The sequence below is a fragment of the Bombina bombina genome, chromosome 1 (genome assembly GCF_027579735.1).
Source record: "Bombina bombina isolate aBomBom1 chromosome 1, aBomBom1.pri, whole genome shotgun sequence".
Lineage (NCBI taxonomy): Eukaryota > Metazoa > Chordata > Amphibia > Anura > Bombinatoridae > Bombina > Bombina bombina.
Window position 1 is genome coordinate 49956945 of NC_069499.1, and position 26307 is coordinate 49983251.

Below are 26307 nucleotides of genomic sequence, written 5' to 3' on the forward strand. Positions count from 1 at the left end.
TCCCATGCTGCATTAACAACTTAATAACTTGAACCTAATATCTTAAAGGGACATAAAACAAGTTGGAATAGAGACAAAATATAATATGTATACTGCAGCCATTAACCCATTCTTTTTAGTTTCTGAATTGTATGGCTGTATCTATATCTTTGGTTGCTTTGGTAGAATACAAAAGTGAATAGGGATTATCTGCTGGAGCATGCCTAGAAGCTGTGAACACATTGAAATACAATGCCTGTGTCTAAACACTGATGGGGGGGGGGTGGAGTTGTCTGCCCCAGGCAGCTTAGCTAGGTAATTCATTTTGCTTATTTTTGAATATACTTGCCAGTAATCTTTAAACAATTTTTTTTATGCACACTATTTTTAATTACTTAGCCCTTTTAGGATATTCACAGATCTCAACCTGTTTTATGTCCCTTTAAAGTGATTGTAAAGTTTAATGATTTAATGCCCAGTATCTAAAAATACTCTTAAAAACAGAAGCACTTTAGGTCATTAAACTTTACAAAGACGCTTCTTTTTTTTAAATACTTACCATTTTGTTACGGTAAACACACCGCCAATCCTCCTCCCGCATCTCCTTCTGTATTGAGCATATTGATGATGAATCCGGCTTCCTCCAATCGCTGTGTGCCCCACAATCTGGACTCCAAAGGGGGCACACAACAATTGGAGCACCTCCCTATAATCACACCTGCTTCACAAAATAAGCTCCTAACCAGGTATAATGAAATGATATATGTAAAGTTTAAAATGAAGCACCAACAAAAAGTGTGCAAGGGATAAAAAACACTTAGGGCAAGATTACGAGTGGAGCGGTAATAGTTATGCGCAAGTGAAAAGTAGTTTATTGCATGTGTTAGTGAGCGTCAGGTTTTTTTCTCATATTACAAGCTGAAAGTAAACACAATCACTGGAGCGTAATTAAAGTTAACGTGTGTCGGGTTAGCGCAACCTCAGAGCCCTGGTTAACAGTTTTGCAAAACAAAAAAGTGTCATAATAACACCATCTGATAAAAATTATTAAAATATTGCACAAAAAAGTGCTCAAAGATATGAGGTCTCAGGTGGTAGAAAAAAGGCAGGCAAAGGGCTTTAAGATGTATGTGTATGAGTATATATATTATATACTGTATATATATATATATATATATATATATATATGTGTGTGTGTGTGTGTGTGTGTGTGCTCGCACATATGTATTAAAGGGCCCAGTGTCAGAAAGTTGGGACTCCGTCAAAGGTCATGGGTCTTACAGCAGGACAACGACCCAAAGCACACGTCAAAAAGTACCCAGAAAGACAAAGCGCTGGAGAGTACTGAATTGGCCAGCAATGAGTCCAGATCTCAATCCCATAGAGCACCTGTGGAGAGATCTCAAAACAGCAGTTGTGAAAAGGAACCCTTCCAATCTGAGAGACCTGGAGCAGTTGGCGAAAGAAGAGTGGTCTAAAATTCCAGTAGAGAGGTGTAAGAAACTCATTAATGGTTACAGGAAGCGATTGATTTCAGTTATTTTTTCCAAGGGGTGTGTAACCAAATATTAAATTGAGGGTGCCAATAATTTTGTCTAGTCCATTTTTGAAGTTTCGTGTGGAATGTGTCAGATTTGGCTTTTTTTCTCCACTTTTTTGTGTCATACCAATACAAACAAAAGAAATAAACATGAGAATGCCTAAACATTTGTAATTGGAACAGTTTTCTGGGATAAGTGGTGCATTATCTGACAGAAATGCAGGGGTGCAAATATTTTTGGCCATGACTGTATATTGTACCAAAATACCACCAGATATATGTAGAAATATGTATTTATTAATAAATAGAACATTTTCGTCTAAGTGAAGAACATTGGAATGTGAAATATTCATATTTTCATGTTGAATATGCAATACTGTAGGGTGTTAGTTTTTTGTCTTGGAACAATATGTTATTGCGCATGTAATATTCTAAGTTAATCTTCTCGTCATGTTAGCATGCGAGCAGAAACAGTTTACTTTCTATTTGTAATATAAGCGCAACCCAGCACATGCAAAAAAGTACTTCTAGCGCAGTTAACGGTAGAGCAGGCTCTTTTAATAACGCTCTACTTGTAATCTGGCCCTAAATTAATTTATTAAAGCAGTCAATACAAAATATACAGTACTGTGCAAAAGTCTTAGGCCACCATTAGATTTGTTGTTTTAGCAAAGTTTTAATGACCATCCATATTTATTTTTCGGTCTCTTTATTAAGATACAAACAGAAAATACAGGAAATGTGTACACAACATATTAAACAACACAATTTTCAGTACAAAATGGCTTCTTCAGGCAAAAAACAGTATTTAGTGTGACCTCCCTGGGCATTATAAACATCTTTAATTCTTTTGGGGAGACGTTCCTGAAGTTTTCTGAAGTCATCTTCTGGTTTATTATACCAGGCTTCTTTCGTCACTTCCCAGAGTTCTTCTTTAGATTTATGCTGTCTTTTATTTCTCTCTCTGTCCAGGTGATCCCATACTGCCTCTATACTGCCTCTATAATATTTAGGTCTGGACTCTGTGGAGGCCAGTCCATGAGTGTCAGCGTTTTTTCTGCTGTTTTTCTCTCCAAATATCATTTAATTGCATAAGCAGTGTGCTTGGGATCGTCATCATGCTGAAAAATAAAACCATTCCCAATTAGGCGCTTTCCAGAAGGAATGGCATGATCCCATAAATTCGGACAATATCGCCAACACCACTGGCAGAAATGCAACCCCAAACCAGGGCAGACCCTCCACCATGTTTCACTGAAGGCTGCAAGCACTCATTCTTCCATCTCTTTCCAACTCTTCTGGAAGATTGGACCCAAAAATTTCAAACTTGGATATGTCACTCCCTAATACTATTTTCCATTGATCTTCATTCTAATCTTTGTGAACTTTAGCATGTCTTAGCCCTTTCACCATGTTCCCCTTCCGAAAAAGTGGTTTCTTGGCTGCTACCCTTTCACAAAGACCATTCCTGATCAAGCTTCTTCGGACTGTAGAAGGGTCAACTTGGCATCCCGATCAAACTGCCAGATGCTGAGCAAGGTCCTTGCTGGACTTCTTCCGGTCTCTCAAAGAAGAAACTCTGAGAAACTTCTTATCAGATTTTGAATGTTTTCTTGACCCTCCAGTTCTTTTTTTCTTCAAATTTGTTTATAATAGCTTGAATACCACATATTGAGTATCCAGTTTGTTTGCCGATTTCCCTTTGAGAGTGGCCTTGCTGATACAAAAGTATGATTTTATGTCTGTTAAATTCTGTGATCTTTGGCATTTTGAATGGAATGATGTAATTGAAAGCTGGTCTTATTATCAAGCTTCCAATGAATTAAACTCATACCACATGTGTATGTAATGCTCAAGCATGTCTTGCACAAACCTGGTGTAATAGACCTTTTTCACAGCAGTCATTTTGACATGAAATAGTAGGACAAATTCAGGTGTTAGCAATGATATTAATTAGGGTTCCATTCCATTAAGGTTTACAAGAGCCAGGTTCCTGCTATTATTCAAGTGTAAGGGGAAGTCACACTAAATACTTGCCACTTTAGCCTATAGAAGCTGTTTTCTTTTAGATTTTTTTCTGTTTTTTAATACTGCATACAAATATCCTTTATTTTCTGGTTGTATTCTAATAAAGAGACTGAGAAATAATTATATATGGACATTATACCATTGCTAAAACAACAAATCGAATTGTGGCCTAAAACTTTTGCACAGTACTGTATAAAACAAATCAATAATAGATATACGCACATATATCCTAAATCAATATGTACTCACTATGTACCCCAAAACTAAAAATGGAATCAAAGTTAATTAAACACCCAGCATTAGTTATATATAGAAATATGTTCTAGACACAATTTGTATTGTAGATCTAGTGTAGAAAAGGTCAGAACTCCCATGATTAATCCTAAGTTAAAAACCATACCTGTAGGTAGATGCAGCAATACACTACTGAAAGCTAGCTGCTGATTGGTGATTGCACACAGGCAGAAATTTAGAGGATTAAATGTTATAAAGTTTATTACTATAACGATGCTGGTTGTGTAAAGCTGGGGAATGGGTAGTAAAGGCGTTATCTATCTTTTTAAACAATAACAATTTGGTGTTGAATGTCCCTTTAAGCAAATTTGATACTTGAAGTAAATTGGGAAGTTGTTTAAAATTCTATGCTCTCTCTGAGGGCATAACTCTCTCTCAAAAAAAAAAGAAATTAACTGAGCGCTATATTGTAAAGTAAGCTTCTTTCCTTCACATAGAATATTAGTGAACTACCCTTTATGAGATTCACAGTTTCCAAGGTAAAAATTGCTTTTATGAACCCAGAGGTTCTCAAAATACTGATGAATCATTTAATAGAATCTCACAGTCCAAAGCAAAGTAGCAGGGCACAGATCAGTTAAACATAACTTTTATTTGCCAAGTTAAAATGCAGAAGGTATCAGTAAAATCAACAGCATAGATCAGTTCTTAAGAGTTTTGTTTAAAATTAAATGTGTTTTTCAGGATATGGAAAAAAATATTAGAGGGTATCACAAAATAAATTCATACTGTGAATAATAAGTTCATGAATGTAATGCATCAATGTGGTATTATAAATCTACAGTATAGGGTTTTTTTGTAATGGAATGTGTTATTAAAGGGACAGTTCACCCAAAAACTTTCTCCCCTTTAAATTATTCCCAATGATCCTTTTTACCTGCTAGAGTGTATTAAATTGGTTGCTAGTAGCTCCTTTACTCATATTTCAGCATTTGAAATAGCTGATTTAGCTTGTGGTTTCCCAACCTATACTGAAAGTTTTGATACTGGCGTATATGCTATTGACAAGCCTAAGTAAACACAGCCAGCAGAAGAGATTACACCCTCAGTGGGGGCATGATAGTTAAGTAATAAAATGATAATTTTCCATTGTTCTCTCTATGTATTGAGCTTTGGTGTTCCAGACAAATATAAAATAAGGAAGCAAGTCTGTGAACATAAAAGTGATAACATAATGAGATCTGATATTACCTGAAGCTCAACCCATTGTAATAGGCTGTGGTTTCAAAGCACAAAACTAGCTACTTCAGATACACAAATAAACCTGAAAATGCAATTTCTCAAATATTTTATACTCTGCAGTTGGTATAACAAGTCATTTAAAATACATTTATGGAAAAACAATTTTACAGTGTACTGTCCCTTTAAGTGAACAGCAGTAAATTAATTAATTTGTTTTTATATATAAAGTGCAGCGATCCATGTGCTGCAACGGTCTATGATTAAGGCAATTTAGCCGAAACACGTAAGACCACTCTAGCCACTGGTCTAGGTTGTTGATTTGACTGATGCCTGTTGCATTTGGACTGTGATGTGTATTAGAGACTAGTGGTGTCTCATAAAGGTGGTTTATGATCATGCAGAATAGATCTTTACAAAGGTTTTGCATGATCTTTACAAAGTGTTGACAGTGGGAGGAGCATTACAAACAAATTTTATATGGAAGTGGTGAGTACGCAGGAGACTGCCATGGAGCGGCCTCTATATTTGTGCTAATCGCACAGAAAACTATTGGATTTTTGGTTTTATGGTATGCGGCTAACTTTGGAACTGTGGAAATATTTATTTAATCTTGTGCTACCTAATATCTGTCCTGTAGCGCTGCAGTATTGGAGATGTTTGTGTTGTTTGATTTATAGACTCTCACCTGACCAGAATAATAAAAGAAAGTGTTTAGGTTTTAGGTTCAATCAAGGATGTGGGGGTGCGTATTCAAATGGGTGCTCGCACAGTAAAATAATTTAATTTAATTGTATAAATTTATCAGTCCCTTTTCCCACAAACTGCTGTTATAGTATGTTGAAAACTCCTACTGTGTGCAGTGTCAGAGGGTTAGCCCTCAAATCCCCTGATCTGTGCAATATGAAAGCTCACTTTTCCATTTATAAACCACTGGTACAGAATATTCAATTAGTTAAGTGACTCACCACCTCCTTACTTCTTGGGTGCCGTCCTTTTTTTGCTCCCCAGGATGCTGGTTAACCAGTAGTGTGGTGCCGCCGTCAAATCTTCATTCTCTGCCCCTTGTTGGTGGTTAGAAAACTTCTCTCAGGAGTTACAATGTCCTCGCAGTGTGGTGTTGTACTCATGCAGTAAAAAAGGGTTTATTAAGTGCTGATTCACTTAATGTGCTCAATGTGGCCTCAGCTTCGAATTATCCAATGAAAAAATGTTGTCAGGAGCACCAAAAAGTAAATTGAAAAGACTTGCTTTATTATTTTTGTGAATAAAACAAAACAAAAAGGGTTAACTAACTCCCAGGGTAAGAGTGATAAATAACCTTAGAAACACAGAAAACAAAAAGGCTGACCGGTTTCGGCGCCTGCCTTAATCCTAGCCTGCTTGGATTAAGGCAGACGCCGAAACCGGTCAGCCTTTTTGTTTTCTGTGTTTCTAAGGTTATTTATCACTCTTACCCTGGGAGTTAGTTAACCCTTTTTGTTTTGTTTTATTCACAAAAATAATAAAGCAAGTCTTTTCAATTTACTTTTTGGTGCTCCTGACAACATTTTTTCTTTAGGTTTTAGGTCCCTTTTAAAGTGCACATTCTGGGGTCGATTTATCATTGTCTGTCCGACATGATACACTGTAGCATATCATGTCTGACAGACATCGCATTTAACATTGCACAAGCAGTTCTGGTGAACTGCTTGTGCAATGCCGTCCCCTGCAGATTCGCGGCCAATCGGCCGCTAGCAGGGGGTGTCAATCAACCCGATCATATAGGATCAGGCGGATTGCAGACCGCAGCCTCAGAGACCGCTGCTTCATAACTGCTGTTTCCGGCGAGCCTGAAGGCTCGCGTGGAAACATGGGCATCAGGGGCCATTCTGCCTTTGATAAATCGGCCCCTCTGTCTGAATCTTGAAAGTTTATTTTTGACTTTACTATCTGTTTGAACTTCTTCTTATGTACATTGTAGATGCAAAATGTTATTTCTATGTATTTATTTATTGTTTTGCTTTACACAGCCATGTCGGAGGAACATCTAACAGCGGAAAAACCTGAAGAAGGTCCAGGGGATCAAAATATAGATGATACACATGAAGCACCATCAAGAAATGTCCTTGAGGAAATGCTGACGGATTTGAGACTTGATCCAAATTATTGGCTCCCAATACTAGAAAAAAAGCTAGGTGTAAAAGATGAAAAGATGCTTCGGTTTCTAGGAAATGAGGATTACCTGAAAATAGAGGATAAAACAAGATATCCCTGGGAAAAACAAGCTCTTAAAAACCTACTTAAAATAGAAGCTGCAGCACTGAAACGAGACCAGGAAGAGAGAGTCCAATTAATGATTAAGAACAAAGAGAATGCAACAAATCTACTGGCAGAACTAAGAAAAATGCAGTCGGAAGGCAAGAGTCGTCTAGATAAGGCAGTACAGGAAAAGGAGGAGAAATTGCGTAAAGCCATGGATGTACCAAAGGAATGCTGGCCATCATCCAATGAATCATTGCAAGGAATGATTGCAACATTACAAAAGGATGTGGAAAGTAGGGACGAGGTGCTATCTAAAATTACAAACATGCCCAGTAAGGAACTTTTACTAAATGCCTCTGGAGGACTTGCGCTGGAAGGAATTTATGTCACACAGAACCAAGAAGAAGCTCTTGAGAAAAGAGAGCAGCTTATTAATGTTCCAGATGACTTGCAATTTACTGCTCCAGTTCAGGGACCTGTGTTTAAGCAGGAGGAATTTTTTTCTTCAGTCTCAGAATCAACCTTTCACAAATCCATGGAGAAACTTGGCTTCAGTTTAACCTGTTCAGCTAAAGGAGGATTTAAGGGTTTTAATGCTGAAGCTAGCATAAGTCATAGCAACTCAACAGAGACTAAACAAAAACGGACCACTCACACTGATCATTTTTACATCTGCACTACAAAATACAACTATATTCCTCTTGCCTGTTGCTACATTCCTAAAGATCAGCTGAGTCTTTCCAAAGCATCTCTCCAGGAGCTAAAGTCAATTGAGAAACTGGTGGAATATAGCACCCCAGCAGGGAATGATTTGATAGTAAACCGGTATGGGGATTTTTTCAAGAGGTTTGGCTCCCATGCAAATCAAGGTCCACTTCACTTTGGGGGCATATACTGGTGGAAAGCTACATCAGAGGGATTTCTGAAAGAAAATATGGAGGAGATGAAAAGGGAGGCATCAAATGCTCTTAACACATATGTAGGATTTAGTTATTCTGGTGTTTTCCATGTTGCAGCTGGAGTTGATGTTGAAAAAACAAATACTGAAAAAACAGTTCATGAAACAAGAAAAAAGCAGAATGAGAAAAATATTCAGTTGTACGTGACAAAAACTGGTGGACCACTAGCCGTGGATTCTATTGGAGCTTGGAAAGCAGGACTAGTAGCCAGCAATGAAACATGGAGTGTGGTTGATAGAGGATTTAGTCTTGTGCCTGTGTGGGAAATAATTCTGTCTAGGCACAGGGAAGATTTTAAAGATGCTTATAAAATGAGTAATGATCTTAGAAATGCATATAAAGTCCTGACCAACCAATATCACAACTTGTTGTTTGGTGAAAATGTGGCTAGTGCCCTAGATGAAGCCCAGGCATTTCTGACTAAAATGGATTCCTGGAAATTTACAAATCCAGAGCAAAGTCTCATAAAGATCAGTGATATTAGGCAAAAACTAAATGACTTATCAGGAAACTATAATATTTGGATCAATGTTTGCCTTCCTAACACAAAGCTGCAAAGCTTCTTAACACAAATTGTAGCGTATTATGAGAATAATCCCAAAACAAACATGTCTTTTATAAAGTCACTGATGAAATGTCTTCTGGAGCATTATGATGACTCTTGTGACAATATCAATGCATATTCATCTATAATTAACTGGTTATACCACGCTAATGAAGAGCAAAAGCCTATTGAGATAAATGATGTTACCATGTTGGTTAAAGTGTTGGCCCAAGTTGAACAGAGTGTTTATGACAAAAGCTTGTACTCATCTGATGAAGAAATGCATGAAGTGAGGGTAAAAATCAATGCAAATGTCAACATATTTGTTAATTCATGTTTAAAGAATCTGATAAAACAGGATCAAATAGATCTGAAACTCCTTATACTTTCAGTTGTAAGAACAGTAGGTTATTCAATAAAAAAACAATACTTTCAGTATCTCCTAGGATCACAAGAGATAAAGTTCATTGTGAAGCAAATTCAGAACATTTACCAAGAGTACCTAAATCTCAGCGATTATCAAGATTACAGAAAACAAGCATTTATATTATTAACGGGTGTGACAGCAGGAGACAATGTTACACAAGAGTCCGTAGAGGGAAAAAAAGAGTTTATCCACTTAATGGAAGATTTAATGAGATCTTCTCTTACAAGGGAAATTCTAAATGTTTTATCACATTTTAGTGAATATAACGACTTGCATTCTCTAAAGAAGGATCTGAATAATTTGATTTCTGGTAATTATGAAGCCACAATCAAGACAGACCCAGGATGCCTGGCAAAAGTAATAAAAAATGTTTGTGAAACACAAAAACAAGAGAATCTATCAACCTCTGAATCTCAGAACCTACAGCAAGTCGCTAATAAAACTCAAGCAACAATTCATAACCAAATAGTTTACAATCTGATAAAGAGTTTAGGGCTTGAAAATTACTTTCCAGGAAAAATGAATAAAAGGAACTTCCAAATTGGCCTCAATAGTTCACAGAATGAACCTAGATCAGAAAATGAACTCCCCTTGTATTTTTGGCAAATGTTAACATCTTTAGACTATCGATTAAGGTATTTAACTTGCAATGAAGAAAGCAAACCAAGTCCTTATGTAAATGTACCTACTCCAATTAGTAAAGTTAATCAAACCATTAAATCAGTAGATGACTTTCTTAATTTTGCATCTAAAAATAACTTGAATGAGGCCCAAAAACAGAAGGAACATATTCATCCTATGGATGTACTAATGGCTGTTTTTCATTGTGCTGATGACTTTATGAGACAATACATTTATACAAAGCTTTCCATCTGTCAGTTTGCACTACCTTTCCTTGTTCCTAGGCCATATGATTCAAAATTAGAGCTTCCCCTCTGGTCCTTCAGACAGGTCCAAAGATATATGTCATATAGTGGTATAAATGGATCAGTAAAATATCGAGAGAAACTGGTTTGCGAGGCAGAAGTTCCCATAGTCTGCTTCACAAGGTTTGGATCATCATGCTTCTCCAAATCACAGATATTAAACAACTTGTTGAGCAAACAAAAACATGATATTTTTTATCATAGAAATTGTAGGGGAAGCACCAAGAGCAGCCTTTTAATGGAAGGGTTAGTGGAAATATTTTGGTTTTGCCCAGGAGGGAAAGATGATGACCAGTTTGATAAGTGCATCGCTTTTGCCAATCTTCATGGAGATGCAAGGGAACATAAAAAGCAAGCTGACTTTCTGCAGGAAATAGCTTCAGTTAATATGGTCATTTTCTCTAACTCAGACAAGAATGAAGAAGGCACCAGTATGTTAATGGACATGTTAAAATCTGACAAACCTTTAATATGTCTATGCCCTGACAGAGAGGATAATGCAGATGAAGCATGTAATTTCATAATTGGGCTCAAGAATCAAAATGAAACAAAAGTCTTAGAAAACTTGATTACAACACTGAAGGGTGTGTTGTTCCTTCATCCTCAGAGCTGCAAGAGCCTTGAAATGTGGGCTAAGGATGCTCAAAAATATGGTTTTGTAGTAGATGAGGATAAGCAAGAATGTAGAGAGGGAAAGAGTCATGCTGAAACTTTGATGAGCATTTTAAAAGAAAATAATTTACTTAAGGCCAAAGATGATCTGCTGCCTCTTTCAGGACATTTATGGCACCAGTGGTGCTGTAAAGACAAAGAGCTCACATGTCTAAAATATAAGAAAAATAAAAGCATTGAGCAGCATTTCAGTGACATTGAATCCGAAAAGAAGGTCATAAGGAGTAATCAATTACAAATGGCAACCAAAAATACTTTCATGATTTCATTCATTGCAACTTTGAAATCTCTTCCAAAGACAACACAACTCTTCTTCTTACAATGGTTCAAAATATTTATTGATGACTTGTCCTGTGACCGAATTCTGGAACTTCGTGCTCAGTACAATCAGCTGTGGTCACAAATTCAAACAGATCAACCTGATAATAGCAGCATTGCTAAGATGGAAACTCTGTCCACTGAGATGAATGCCTGTATGTTTGGTCTTGAGCATGTTTTACGGGAAGTTGGACAAACATATGAAGCTTTAGATGCTCTGCAACAAAAAGATGAAAGCTTCTATGAACTGCCAAAGATTGCTGCTGAAATGATGGCTTCAGGGAACCCTCTAGAGCTTATGGATGGAGATGCATCTTATGTTCCTTTAAAATGGGTTGGAGCTGTGCTTGAGGAATTAGTAAAGATTTTAGGTGATAAGAGGATATTTGTGCTTTCTGTTCTTGGTGTGCAGAGCTCAGGAAAATCGACACTGCTCAACACAATGTTTGGCCTTCAGTTTGCAGTCAGTGCTGGTAGATGTACTCGAGGAGCTTTTATGCAACTTGTTGAAATTGAAAATGAACTAAAGAAAGATTTGAATTTTGATTACATACTTGTTATTGACACTGAAGGACTGCGGGCTATGGAACTAGTCAACGAGTCAACTCTTAATCATGATAACGAACTAGCAACTTTTGTTATTGGTTTGGGTAATATGACTTTAATCAATGTGTTTGGAGAAAACCCTTCAGAGATAAAAGACATTCTACAAATCTCTGTCCAAGCATTTTTAAGAATGAAGCAAGTAAAACTTACCCCAAGTTGTCTGTTTGTGCATCAAAATGTAGGAGAAGTGACAGCACAAGATAAAAATATAGAAGGGCGCAGAAATCTTCAAACAGAACTGAATAGGATGACGGCCTTGGCAGGTGAACAAGAACACTGCAATGTGAAGGTTTTCAGTGATGTGATTAGATTTGATGTAAAGAACCATATTCATTATTTTGCTCACTTATGGGAGGGTAATCCCCCGATGGCACCTCCTAATCCAACATACAGTAAGAATGTCCAAGAAGTCAGAAACCTTATTCTGCAGGCAGGAGGTCGAGGGTCTCAACCCAATGTTCTAAAGATCTCTGAACTTAAAAATCGAATTGAAGACCTTTGGAAAGCCTTGAGGAATGAAAACTTTGTTTTCAGTTTTAAAAACTCTCAAGAAATTTCAGTTTACAGCAAACTAGAAAAGCAGTACAGTTCGTGGACATGGCAGTTGAGACGACATATTCTTGAAACCCAAGCCAAACTGATGAATAGGATTAAGAAAGGAGATATTGACACTATTAAATATATAGATGTAGAGAATTGTGTTTCAGAAAAATGTAATAGCATCCTAGAGGAATTGGAGACATTTTTCAATGATAATAAAGACAAGGATATCCTGATTCAGTGGAAAGGAAATGTTGAAAAAAAGCTGAAGAATCTTTATGGTGACCTTGTGGAGGAAACTAGAAGACAAGCAGAGGAGCTCATTAGATTAAAAAAGAGTCACAATAAAATAAAACTGAAAGAAAATGACTATGAAGCAGAGTTGCTGGACAGGAGCAAGAAGTTGGCTCTAGATATACAATGTAAGGCCTTAGAGGAAGATGAGCTTAGAGTTGAGTTTGATAACTTGTGGAGTCAGTGGATAACTGAAATAAGCTTATCATCACCACGTGTAGAACAAGCTGATATAATCAGAGATGCAGAAGATATTTTGTTTCAATATTTTAACATGGAACCCTGCATTAATGAAAAACTAAAAAACACATCCAAATGGAATATTTTTCATGTTGATATTTCCAAGCATGTTTCATTAAAGCAAACACTACATAAATTTAAATCATGCTTTACATCAGTGTTGGATAACCATGACATCATGTTTATCCAACAAGTTAAAACCAATTTGGAAAGGAAAATATATGAATATCTATCCATTAAAGAGTGTGACAAACTAGATTACAATTCTGGCTACTTTCATGAAATAATAAATAAAATACAAGAAAATGTCAACTCTGCATCAAAAGCTGACAAAAAAATTACTTTCACAAATTCCTTTCTAATGGAATTGTCATTTTTCTTTTTTGATATGGCAATACCAACATTTCAAGAAATTCAACAGGCTTTTCACAAAGCAAATGACCCTGTGGTTGTTCTTGAATGCAAACGGGATGAGTTTTTCAGTTCTTTCAAAATTTCCTGTCAAGGAGCAACATCTATTACAACATTTGCAGAAGTCCTGTGTACCAAGCTACTGGAAGCCATTCGTCCTGCGGCTTATGCACGAACAGCGCTTGCAGTAGTGGATGAGATGAGTTGTAATTACCCAGCCTTTAATGGCAATCGATCCAAATTAGAAAATTACATTTTAATATATCTTGCCGAAGAGGAAGACTTTGAAAAATACCGAGAGTACCTATACTTCCCTGAAGTATTTTTTGAAAACTTCATCAAGAAATGTGTTGATGGCTACTGCCTGGACAAATCTTCTAGACTAAAGCATTTCCTGAATATCAGCCTTGATTTTTTCCAAAAACGGGTGCTTGAAGTTATAAGTGAAGCTACTCAAGTGGTCAAAGATAAAAATGGTGTTGTGTCAACCTGGCTGGATGAGTTCTATAAACGAATTGAAGATGATGTAACCTTTTCTCGAGCAGACCTTAGAAGTATTGAGCATCAGGAGATTCAAGACATAGAGTTCCTCAAAGAAGCTATGGGTGTGGCTTGGGGCACTGCAATGGAGATGTTAAAAAAGGAATTGGAAGGGACAAATTTTGATGGGTTTGAGACCAAGCCCTACAAAATACTTGCCAAACAGCTGTGTGGCTGCTGGGAACAGTGTCCATTCTGCAAAGCTATTTGCACTAACACAGTTTCTGGACATGATGGGGATCACAGTGTTCCATTTCATCGATCTCAGGCAATAAGTGGAATTCCATGGATTGACTCCAGTGAATTTGTAACTGAAATATGCTCCACCCTTGTCATGTCTGATTCATGCCTGGTTGTAAGTGACACTTTGCAAATTCCATATAAACATTACAGGAAATTAGGACCAAATTATGCAAACTGGAGCATCACTCCAGACTCTTCAGCTTCGCCCTACTGGAAGTGGTTTGTTTGCCATTTCCGAGCCAATTTAGAAAGAGATTATGGCTGCAAGTTTGAAGGGAGGGGAGCAATCCCAGCACAGTGGGAAGAGATCACTAAAGAGGCAGTGATTACTCAACTTAAAGAACAACTGTAAAATTTTGCATCAGAAAGAATTTGGTGACCCTGCTGAAAAAAAATATTTAGAACAGGCAAAACGCTAAGGGCTAAATTACAAGTGGAGCACAGTGTGTGTATCATGCAGTAAAACTAAAGCATAATCTGGTATTACAAGTAGAAGGTTACAAATATTAACAAAAGCACCTAAACACGGGCTAAACTTTTTTATTGCATTTTATACTTTTAATTGATAAGTCAGATGCACTTTTAGCGCTCTCATTGCGCTGGTATTACAAGTAGTGAATTAAATGTTGGGCTCAAGCACAAATCCAAAATACTGATTTAAAATTTAGCTCTCTTGAGACCTGAAGTAAACTATTGTCACTTGTGAGTTTGCCTAATAAAACATCTGAAGATGCTATGGAAATAAAGAATTAAAGGTATAGAGGCCTATCTATCAAGCCATCAACTGTGCTGCATTCAACGGCACCAATACGCTCGCCTAACATCGCGGCCGCGGACCTGAATACGCTCTCCATATTTATAAAAAAAAGCTGTCAAAAAGCCGCGCACCAAGTATGGGGCGATGAGCAGCGGACTGTTGTTAACTAACAGTCATCGATCTCGCTGCTATTCAGCTTTTTCCCAAATTTATTTATACCCTGTCACTAAACACCGCCACTATACTAAAATGTTTAACCCCTATCCCGCTGCTCCCCGACCCCGCCGCAACTCTAATAAATGTATTAACCCCTATCCCGCCGCTCCCGGAGCCTTCCGCAACTCTAATAAATGTATTAACCCCTATCCCCTCCGCTCCTGGACCCCACTGCAACTAAATAAATGTATTAACCCCTAAACCCCTGGCCTCCCACATCACTACTGCTTACTAAACCTATTAACCCCTAAACCGCCAGCCCCCCATATCGCCACAAACTAAATTAAGCTATTAACCCCTAAACCTAACAACCCGCTAACTTTACATTAAATATTAACTCATCCCTATCTTATAATAAATTTAAACTTACCTTTAGAATTAAAACAAACTATATTAAACTAGTAATTAACCTACCCTAACTATTATACTACAATTACATTAAACTATATTAAACTACTAATTAACCTACCCTAACTATTATACTACAATTACATTAAACTATATTAAACTATTAATTAACCTACCATAACTATTATACTACAATTACATTAAACTATATTAAACTATTAATTAACCTACCCTAACTATTATACTACAATTACATTAAACTATATTAAACTACTAATTAACCTACCCTAACTATTATACTACAATTACATTAAACTATATTAAACTATTAATTAACCTACCCTAACTATTATACTACAATTACATTAAACTATATTAAACTAATAATTAACCTACCCTAACTATTATACTACAATTACATTAAACTATATTAAACTATTAATTAACCTACCCTAACTATTATACTAAAATTACATTAAACTAACAATTAAATTAACTATATTACATATTTAAAAACCTAACCCTACTCAAGTTATTTAAATCTACTATAAAGAATTACAAAAAATACAAAACACTAAGTTACACAAAATAAAAAAGAAATGATCAAATATTTAAACTAATTACACCTAATCTTTCAAAATAAAAAAAGCCTCCCCAAAATAAAAAAACCCTAGCCTACAATAAACTACCAATGGCCCTTAAAAGGGTCTTTTGCGGGGCATTGCCCCAAAGAAATCAGCTCTTTTATAGACATCCATGATAGCAGCCGCTCCGGTCCCATGCTGGCTAGAAACGCCACCGGAAGTTCAGGGGAAGAGAATAAGTGTGAAGCCTTAGGGGGTGCATGCCAAAACTGCGGCCGGTTCCGCCACAGGAAAAGCAGCAAAAAGAAAAAAGGAATCAGCTACACTTGCGGTTTGTAAGTGTAAAAAATTTAAATTTTATTAGTATTCCTTAAAAACAAGGTACATACAGGCTTAGCAGGATGAACATCCTAACATGTTCCGTGCCTAGCTCGGCACTTAATCATAGGACTGGAGTTCATTGTATTGCCCCTTTCTTTTAAAGGGACAATACCCAATAGCAAACTGAGTACAATTTAAAAGAACAGTACACCAAATTTGTGCAATACATAAAGGGGGAAGAAGAAAGACAAGGAACAGGACATATAAAACTACGCTTAAAAGTGCTTAAATCAATACATTACAAGCAAAGAGAATACTCAATAGATGACTTAGTATCTACAATGAACAAAATGAACAAAATAAATAAATGGAATAATAAATCAATTAATATGTATTTAAATATATATTTAAATAAATCAATAAATAAATGAACATTTAATATGGGGTGATGCAAATAATACTTAAAATATATATATATATGTGTTTTGTAACTCTTGTACCTGTCCACAGTCAACTTGATTTGCTAAGAGTCAACAGCAATTATAAGGTTGTAGTTACCCTAAATTAAAATCCAATAATCACAGGGTGTATACTGAATGCATATGTTTATTAAAGGAATAAGACCCTGCCATATTTTCAGAACTGTATACATATAAAATCCCTGACAAAAAACGAGTGAATATAAACTCCATCAAATTTGAATTATTTGGATATTGAAAATGTTTTTGCTTACTTAAAGGGACACTGTACCCAAAGTTTTTCTTTCGTGATTCAGATTGAGCATGAAATTTTAAGCAACTTTCTAATTTACTCCTATTATCAAATTTTCTTCATTCTCTTGGTATCTTTATTTGAAATGCAAGAATGTAAGTTTAGCTGCCGGCCCATTTTTGGTGAACAACCTGAGTTGTCCTTGCTGATTGGTGGATAAATTCATCCACCAATAAAAAAGTGCTGTCCAGAGTACTGAAACCAAAAAAAAGCTTAGAAGCCTTCTTTTTCAAATAATGATAGCAAGAGAACGAAGAAAAATTGATAATAGGAGTAAATTAGAAAGTTGCTTAAAATTGCATGCTCTTTCTGAATTACAAAAGAAAAAATTTGGGTACAGTGTCCCTTTAATTGTGTATCGCAATCTTTAATCTGAAAAATATGTGTACTTGAAAGGAGAACCCCCCCCCCCCCCGACCATTGGGTACCTTACTTGTAATATATAATACCTATTAAACTTTTAACTACTCGACAAATTGTCCTCAGGTAAATGAAATGTATTGATGCCAGATAACGAATATTGCAGGTGTCCAGTGCTGGAATAAACTGAATGGGAAGGAACTCTATTTGAAATAATATGACATATCAGACTCCCTATTTAGACCTAGGGGAGTAATGGTTTTAAGTTTGTGTATCCAATACAACTCACGTTTCTGCAACAATTTACATTTGTTTCCACCTCTGATGGGAGAATCAACCTTATCTATAACTTTGACTGTAATGAATGCCTTATGGGTGAAATGTACTAGATTAAAATGTCTTGCTACAGCTGAGTCTTTGTTGTAGTTCTTGGTGTCGTTGATTTGCTCCCTAACCCTAGATCTAAGTTCCCTTGTCGTTTGTCCGACATATTGAAGGGAACAAATGTTACATTCTAATAGGTAAACAATAAATTCAGTTCTACAGTTGGCATAAAAATTAACCATAAAGTTTTCCTGGGTGACAAAACTTGAAAAGCGATTACTCTGGCTAATTACTCCACAGGTAATACAAGACCTTGCCCCACATCTGTAGGTACCCTTTTTCCGCAACCAATCTCCAAATTCAACTTTTTTGTTGTTAATCATACTAGGAGCCAACTTTGTTGCTAAAGTGGGTGGTTTCTTAGAAACAAACCTACAGGACCGAGAGACATCACACAAGAGTTCATCTCCTTTCAAAATGTGGAGATTTCTCTTCAAAATTTTACAGATGTCATAAAACTGTTTGGAGTATTCTGTGGAAAACACCACAGAATCTTTATTGAAATCGCTCTTATCTCTTTTATTATGAATAACCTCTGATTGTTTTTTTGTTTTTATACTGTCAAATGAGTTCTGAAGCTCCTTGTCAGAGTATCCTCTCATTTTAAGTCTATTTGTGAGTTCAATTGACTGAGTATGAAAATTGTGATCAGAATTAGTATTCCTCCTCATGCGGATATATTGCGCTCTAGGGAATGAACGAATAAGATGTGATGGATGGCAGGATTTAGCGTGTAATATGGTATTACCCGCTGTGGGCTTACGAAAGTGTCAGTAAATATAATGCCTGTTTCAATATCGCCAGTTAGTGTAAGATCCAAAAAACAAGCTGTATGCGAGTGTATTTCGCCAGTAAATTTGAGGTTCAACTCATTATTATTGAGATAATCTAAAAAATTATGAATATCAAGTGGGTCCTGCACTATGAAAATTAAATCATCTATGAATCTCATATATTTGATGATTGAGTCTGCAAAGGGATTTGATGTGGTGTATAAGTACATGTTCTCCCACCAAGCAACACATAAATTGGTGAACGAGGGGGCAAACTTCGCCCCCATCGCCGTGCCACATACCTGCAAAAAATATTCGCCATCAAACATAAAGAAATTATGTTTGAGTAAAAACTCAACTATTTCACAAAAATAAATGATAAATTCAATTGAATATTGGGTAGTAGAGCTTAGAAAGTATTGTAATGCCTTAATGCCCAAAGCATGTGGAATGCTTGAATATAGTGCTGTAGCATCAGTTACCACCCATCTGTAATCTTTGTACCACTTAGTATCTTGTAAATAGTTGATAAGGTGCGTAGAATCCCTCAAATAACTATTGAGATTTTGGACAAGGGGTTGTAAAACTGAGTCCACCCATTCAGAAAATGGCTCAAACATGGAGCCTATCCCCGAAATGATGGGTCTACCCGGGGGAAAATTCATGTCCTTATGGGTCTTTGGTACATGATGGAATATTGGTATGATTGGGTGTGTGGGAATCAAGGATTTAGCCTGATCTTCAGAAAAGATGTTTAAAGCAACACTGTGTTCAATTAAATGTGAAAGCTTAAGTTTAAATGTTTCAGTGGGGTTCCTTTCTAGCTTCCTATAAGTCTTGTTATCTGCCAGCTGACGCTTGGCTTCATTAATGTAGTAGTCCTTATCCAGGACCACTACATTGCCTCCCTTATCGGAAGCCCTTATGACTATATTGTCATTTGATTGTAACCTTTGAAGGGCTAGTCTCTCTGCTTTAGTGAGATTTGAGTGTACTGTGTGTCCCTTAACAGCAGTTTCTAATTCCAACAATTCTTTTTGTACCTTCCTGTGGAAAAGGTTTATTGCATGCCCCCTAGTATTGGTGGGATAAAATTCAGATGGCTTCCTACTTGGCGATGGGATTTCACAATCTTTAGGACCATACACGTCCTCATTCTGTCTAAGTTGGTTTAGTGTTACTAAATCGCCAAATTTGAAGTCAGCTTGTCTATTAATCTCATTATTGGTGGCACACCCCTCAATATCAACAGTTGTGTCAGTAATACAATCATCAGAGTCAACATAATCGACAGTGTTACTTAGGCCTTTCTCCTGTAACATAAAAAACCTTTTTAAAGTGATTTTTCTGAAGAATTTATTGACATCAATCATAGTCCTAAAGGCAGAAAATGTATTGGTTGGAGCAAAGCCCAGTCCTTTGCTGAGAAGTGTTCTTTCTTCATCTGTGAGCTTGTGTTTTGATAAATTTAAGACTGAGAGTCCTTCTGATTTAGCTTCTGTTTCCTTGCCGACTTTTTTGTGTCTTCTACCGCCCCTCCTTGTGCATTTCCTAAAGGGACGGCAGGCACAGCTGTATCTTTGGGACGCACCATCAATTGTACTTCTTCATCTGTATCACTGTCACTTAATACCTGTAACGACAAAAGGGGACAGGAAGAATGGGGAACAGAAGTAGAAAAGGAAGAAATTGAAGAAGAAGAGACGTTTGTGGCCACTGGTGGAAGGGAGGCCCCACGGCTATCAGATGCATAGGAATCTTGATCTGATGTGTCAGGTGATGAAAAGGCAACTTTTCGTTTGTGCTTGTGTTTTAGGATAGGCTTCAGGGACTTTTCCTTGTCTTCATCAGCTGAGGACTTATTTCCCCCTTTGTTATGGGATGATCTTCTCCTTGGTTTGCTCTGGAGTCTTGACCAATTATAGACTTTGTTGTTCTGATAGTCCACTAGATCCCTGTTAAATTTCTTGCCTTTCCTTTCAACTAGTATTGCATCTGTTTTTTGGATTTTAGATTTAAGGTTGTCTTTAAATTCCCTATATTTAGGGTCGGATTTTCTCAATTTCAAGTCCATTTTAAGACTATCAATTCTAGTTTTTACTTTCTCTCGCTTGCATGTTTTACTTTTTATGATGATATTCATTAAGGTCATAGAACAATCTGTTAGCGCTTCATTCCACTCTGATTGAAGGCTCTGATCTTCTAAGTCAAAAGAAGGGTACTTTTTTATTCTTAGACCTCTTGGTATTCTTTTTGCCTTGATATAGTGGTCAAATGAAGCCACATCCCACATCAATCTTAAGTCTGTGAGTAGTGATCTTTCTAATTGTACGAATTGTCCTTTAAGATCACTGTTTGCCCCACTCTGATGCTCAGAGGTATTGAATATTTTGTCAAAGTAACTCTGACGATATTGTATATCAAAAAAAGATTTATGCAAGCCTGCTTCTTCTTTATCCATATTAATTTCTCTTTTTCCTTCCCCTATAATGTATTGTGAGTTAAAATTGATTGCACTGCTAAAGCCAAGTACCTGAACACACTGCAAAAACCCCTTTTATTTTATATGGCTGCACACCTGTTACACCCTGTATTAATGGTAACTGATTTGTATCCCTTCTGCTGTTACACATAAACTGTAAGTGGATCTTCTGGGGTTAGTTTTAGGTTTTTTTAAGGGTTTATTGGGTGGTTTTTAATTTTAGGTTAGGGACTTTGGGCCAAAAAAGAGCTAAAGCCCTTTTAAGGGCAATGTCCATACAAATGCCCTTTTCAGGGCAATGGAGAGATTAGGTTTTTTAGATAGGTTTTTTTTGGGGAGGTTGGTTGTGTGGGTGGTGGTTTTTACTGTTGGGGGGGGGGGGTGTTTGTATTTTATTTTACAGGTAAAAGAGCAGATTTCTTTGGGGCAATGCCCCGCAAAACACCCTTTTAATGGCCATTGGTAGTTTATTGTAGGCTAGGTTTTTTTTTATTTTGGGGGGCGTTTTTTATTTTGATAGGGCTATTAGATTAGGTGTAATTAGTTTGATCATTTCTTTTTTATTTTGTGTAACTTAGTGTTTTTTATTTTGTAACTTAGTTGTTATTATTTGTAACTTAGTAATTCATTATAGTAGATTTAAATAACTTGAGTAGGGTTAGGTTTTTAAATATGTAATATAGTTAATTTAATTGTTAGTTTAATGTAATTTTAGTATAATAGTTAGGGTAGGTTAATTAGTAGTTTAATATAGTTTAATGTAATTTTAGTATAATAGTTAGGGTAGGTTAATTAGTAGTTTAATATAGTTTAATGTAATTTTAGTATAATAGTTAGGGTAGGTTAATTAGTAGTTTAATATAGTTTATTTTAATTCTAAAGTTAAGTTTAAATATATTATAAGATAGGGATGAGGTAATTATAATGTAATAGCTTAATTTAGTTAATGGCGATGTGGGGGGATGGCGGTTTAGGGGTTAATAGGTTTAGTAAGTGGTAGTGATGTGGGAGGCCAGTGGTTTAGGGTTTAATACTTTTATTTAGTTGCTGAGGGGTCCGGGAGCGGCGGAATAGGGGTTAATACTTTTATTTAGTTGCAGAGGGGTCCGGGAGCGGTGGAATAGTGGTTAATACTTTTATTTAGTTGCGGAGGGGTCTGGGAGTGGCGGAATAAGGGTTAATAACATTATGTAGGTGGCGGCGGGATCCGGGACTAGCGGGATAAGGGTTAATAACATTATGTAGGTGGCGGCGGTGTCGGGACGGCAGATTAGTAGTGTTTAGACTAGCGGTACATGTTAGGGTGTTAGATGTAAACGTAACTTTTATTCTACCATAGAAATCAATGGGGTATCTGACAGCATCGAACATAAGCTTTTGCTGCTTTCAGACTCCCATTGATTCCTATGGCATCCGCGTCCTCCAGGGTGGCGGATTGAAAAGCAGGTACGCTGGGCTGGAATAGTGGCGAGTGTACCTGTTAGAAAGTTGATAACTAGCAAAAGTTGTCAGATAGATAGATACTGTAATGACGTAAGCATCGATCTGTGTCGGATTGGGACCGGCGGATTGTATGTTACGTCACAAATTTCAACTTTTGCCGTTCTGTAGGCTTTGATAAATGGGGCGAATCAGGCTCGCCACAATTACGCTGCAGAATTCCAGCGTATTTGAGGTTGACAGCTTGATAAATATCCTTTATTGAGTTATCACTTAGAAAACAAAGATTTATTAAAGATATAAGATAATTTGTTGCACAATTAAAGGGATATGGTATATGACAAGGGAAGGGAACAAAGATGGATGCATGTGTATGTGTGTTTATGTGTTTGTGGGTTTATTATGAGTTTGTGTGTTTATATGTTTGTGCATTTATAATTAGGTGCATTTACTGTATGTGTTTGTTTATGAGTTTGTGTGTTTGTTTGTGCGTTTATGAACTAATCTAATGATTTTCAACAAAAACCTCCATTAAAGTCTTTTAGTAGATAAATAATTGGATAAGATTTTCTAAAGGAATGTAATTGACCCCATAGTTACAAATATACATTACGGTAATAATAAAATACTGTAAAGAATTAAAACATTTTTATATTTACTAAAAAGCCCTTTCAGTTATAAATAACCGTCAGCACATGAGGCAAAGGGGTAGATTTAACAACAGTCGAGCGAACATGATTCGCTGTAGTGAATCATGTCCGCTCGTCCTCGCTAAATGCCAACAGTGTATTGCACAAGCATTTCTGGTGAAATGCTTGTGCAATGCTACCCCATGCTCACTGGCGGCCAATCGGCTGCTAGCAGGGGCCGTCATTCATCCCAATAGTATTGAATCCGGATGATTTCAGTCCGCTACCTAAAAGGTGGCAGACAAGTTAAGGTGCAACGGACCTGAAACAATAGGGCTCCAAAGCAGCATTCGCTGCTTAATAAACAGAGCCCCTAGTAGCCCATTTAAATCTGGCCTTAAAAGGGCAGTAAATACTTTGAGATTTTAATATAAATTGTAATATCGACCATAAAGATTCTTTGCTATAAACGTATTATATGTTTTGCCCCCTTTTACTGTAATTTAAGTGTGACATGTTTCCAACAAGAGAACCGGAAGGGCACATGGCAGCTTTATAAATCTAACCCTGCCACAAGCCAGTCCCTTATTGGTTCCAGCAGAGATAATCAGATAAACAACAATGCTGATTTTGATAACATAATAGCCCTAGCAAGCCTTTGGGTAGATTTACAACATAAGTTAAGAAACAAAGGTCATAAGACCGCTGCTCCTTAACTTGTTCACCACCTCTGAGGTAGCGGACTGCAATAATCCTGATCAGATACGATTGGGATGATTGACAGGGGGCGGCATTGCACAAGCATTTAACAAGAAATGCTTGTGCAATGATAAATGCCGACAGCGTATGCTGTCTGCATTTAGCAATTTGATAAATCTACCCCTTGGAGTCTACTCCAGTAGCAAGTCCTGATTGGTTCCTCTAAATCAACATTCCCAGTGAAAAGTGGGAGAAAGAGAGCCAAGGCCATTTGAAAATGTGTTTCTGCAGTAGCTTTGAATACAATAAACTCTTACCTGCTGCTTGCTGATAACATTAACACGCTTATTAGGTGACTATGTTTATGTTCATTTTATTATGTTTTCTTTTAAGTTTGTATTTTATTAGTGTGTTATTTTCATTGACTTAATGTAGCCTTTATTCTGCACCCACTCACAACAGCAGTCAAAGTTCCCTATCTCAAATCAAGTCGTTAAAAGTGAAAAATGATAAGGATAAAGGAGACTTCTGATACTTGTTTTTAATTTCATAAGTTGACATTTATGATTGTCACCTTTCAACAATGCACTTGTATAATCTTAGTATTGGACCAAGTCGCTTAACAGTGATAGAGGCTAGACACAAATATAACGTGAACAGTATCTGCAGCAATGGGTGCAGCATACAGGGAAATACACATCAGCTGTAAATCAAAGTATAATGGTACAGGTGAAGCAGAATTCATATATATAAACTCAGTCTAGTATCTGGCAAACAAGGGCGCTGGAACAAGAGGCAGTAGAAAACTTTATTAGATTCCTAACAATACTGTCTAGCAAGAAAAGCAAAGTAATACACACAGGAGGAGATTATCTGATGGCTCTTTTCTTCAATAAACACATGCAGTCTCTTGCCTGATCTTAATACTTCCATTTGAGGAACATTACTGTTGTTTCTCATACAAGATACAGCAGAAATCGTGGTCCACTCATTTAAATCCTGAACTGATTACTACAACTCTCTTCTATCTGATCTACCTCTCTACTTACAAGCCCACTGCAATCACTTTTAAATTCATTTGCCAAATCTATGTAACCGAATCAGCTACATATTTGTGGACATTCCTGCTAAAGAAGAAGATTGTGAATTCATGGACTATGACAATCTTTCACTTGTCTCCTTTTTATTTTTCTTTGTACGTTAAAAGTACTTGTTAACATTTCAACTCTTGTACAATTGTAAAAATTCTATAAAATATTTCATTGAAAAAAAAAAAAAAGATTAGTTCTGTGTAGTAAAATAATGTTCAATATACAGTCGTGTATTTTGCTTGTTTTTGTGTAAAAAAATATATGCTTGTCTTATACTTTCTTAAAGGGACAGTCAAGTATAAATTAAACTTTCATTATTCAGATAGGACTTGTAATTTTAATCGACTTTCCAATTTACTTTTATCATCAAATTTGCTTTTTTCTCTTGGTATTCTTAGTTTAAACTAAACATAGGTAGGCTCATATGCTAATTTCTAAGCCTTTGAGGGCTGCCTCTTATCACATGCTTTTTAAATCTCTTTTTAACACAAAGAGACAGAAAGTACACGTGTGCTATATAGATAACACTGTGTTCAGGCACAGAAAGTTATTTAAGATCTAGCACAATACAATGCTAAATTTAAGACAATAGATAATAAACAGTCACAGTCATGTGATCAGGGGGCTGGAAGAAGGTTCCTAGATACAAGGTAATCACAAAGGTAAAAAGTACATTAATATAACTGTGTTGGTTATGCAAAACTGGGGAATGGGTAATAAAGGGATTATCTATCTTTTAAAACAATAACAATTCTATGGTTGACTGTCCCTTTAAGTGGTCAAAAAGTAAATTCTCTAATGTAAAATGCTGCAAATTGTCTAAAGCAGCTGCAAGCAAGACAATGAGTAGTGAACAAATTGATCACCCTACAGTATTTCATTAAAGGGACAGTCTACCATAGAATTGCTATTGTTTTAAAATATAGATAATCCCTTTATTACCCATTCCCCAGTTTTGCATAACCAACACTGTTATATTAATACACTTTTTTACCTTTGTGATTACCTTGTATCTAAGCATCTTCTGACAGCCCCCTGATCACATGACTGTGACTGTTTATTATCTATTGTCTTAAATTTAGCATTGTGTTGTGCTAGATCTTAAATAACTCCCTGTGCCTGAACACAGTGTTATCTATATGGCCCACGTGTACTTTCTGTCTCTTTGTGTTGAAAAAAGATTTAAAAAGCATGTGATAAGAGGCAGCACTCAAAGACTTACGGCGAGATTACGAGTTTGGCATTAACAGGGTGCGGGGCTAACGAGGCTTTTATATCTAACGCTACCTTAAGCCAACGCTGGTATTACAGGTTTTTTTAAACCTGGAGTTAGCCGCAAAAAGGTGAGCGTAGAGCAAAATTTAGCAAAAAAGCAGCGTCCAGCTTCTAACACAGCCCCATTGTTTCCTATGGGGAAAGAAAAAATATGTCTGCACCTAACACCATAACATGAACCCCGAGTCTAAAT

The 26307-nt window shown here is 36.5% G+C and overlaps 1 protein-coding gene across 1 annotated transcript in view; it reads left to right on the plus strand.

The window, feature by feature from the left end:
- LOC128644790 (interferon-induced very large GTPase 1) overlaps positions 1–25062 on the plus strand; it is a 44278-nt gene extending 19216 nt beyond the window's left edge. Inside the window, exon 2 of the mRNA XM_053697345.1 lies at positions 7033–25062. Within this exon, the coding sequence (XP_053553320.1) occupies positions 7033–14336 (7304 nt within the window). The 3' untranslated portion in view covers positions 14337–25062. The remainder of the gene's footprint in view (positions 1–7032) is intronic.
- The last annotated feature ends 1245 nt before the right edge of the window (positions 25063–26307 follow it).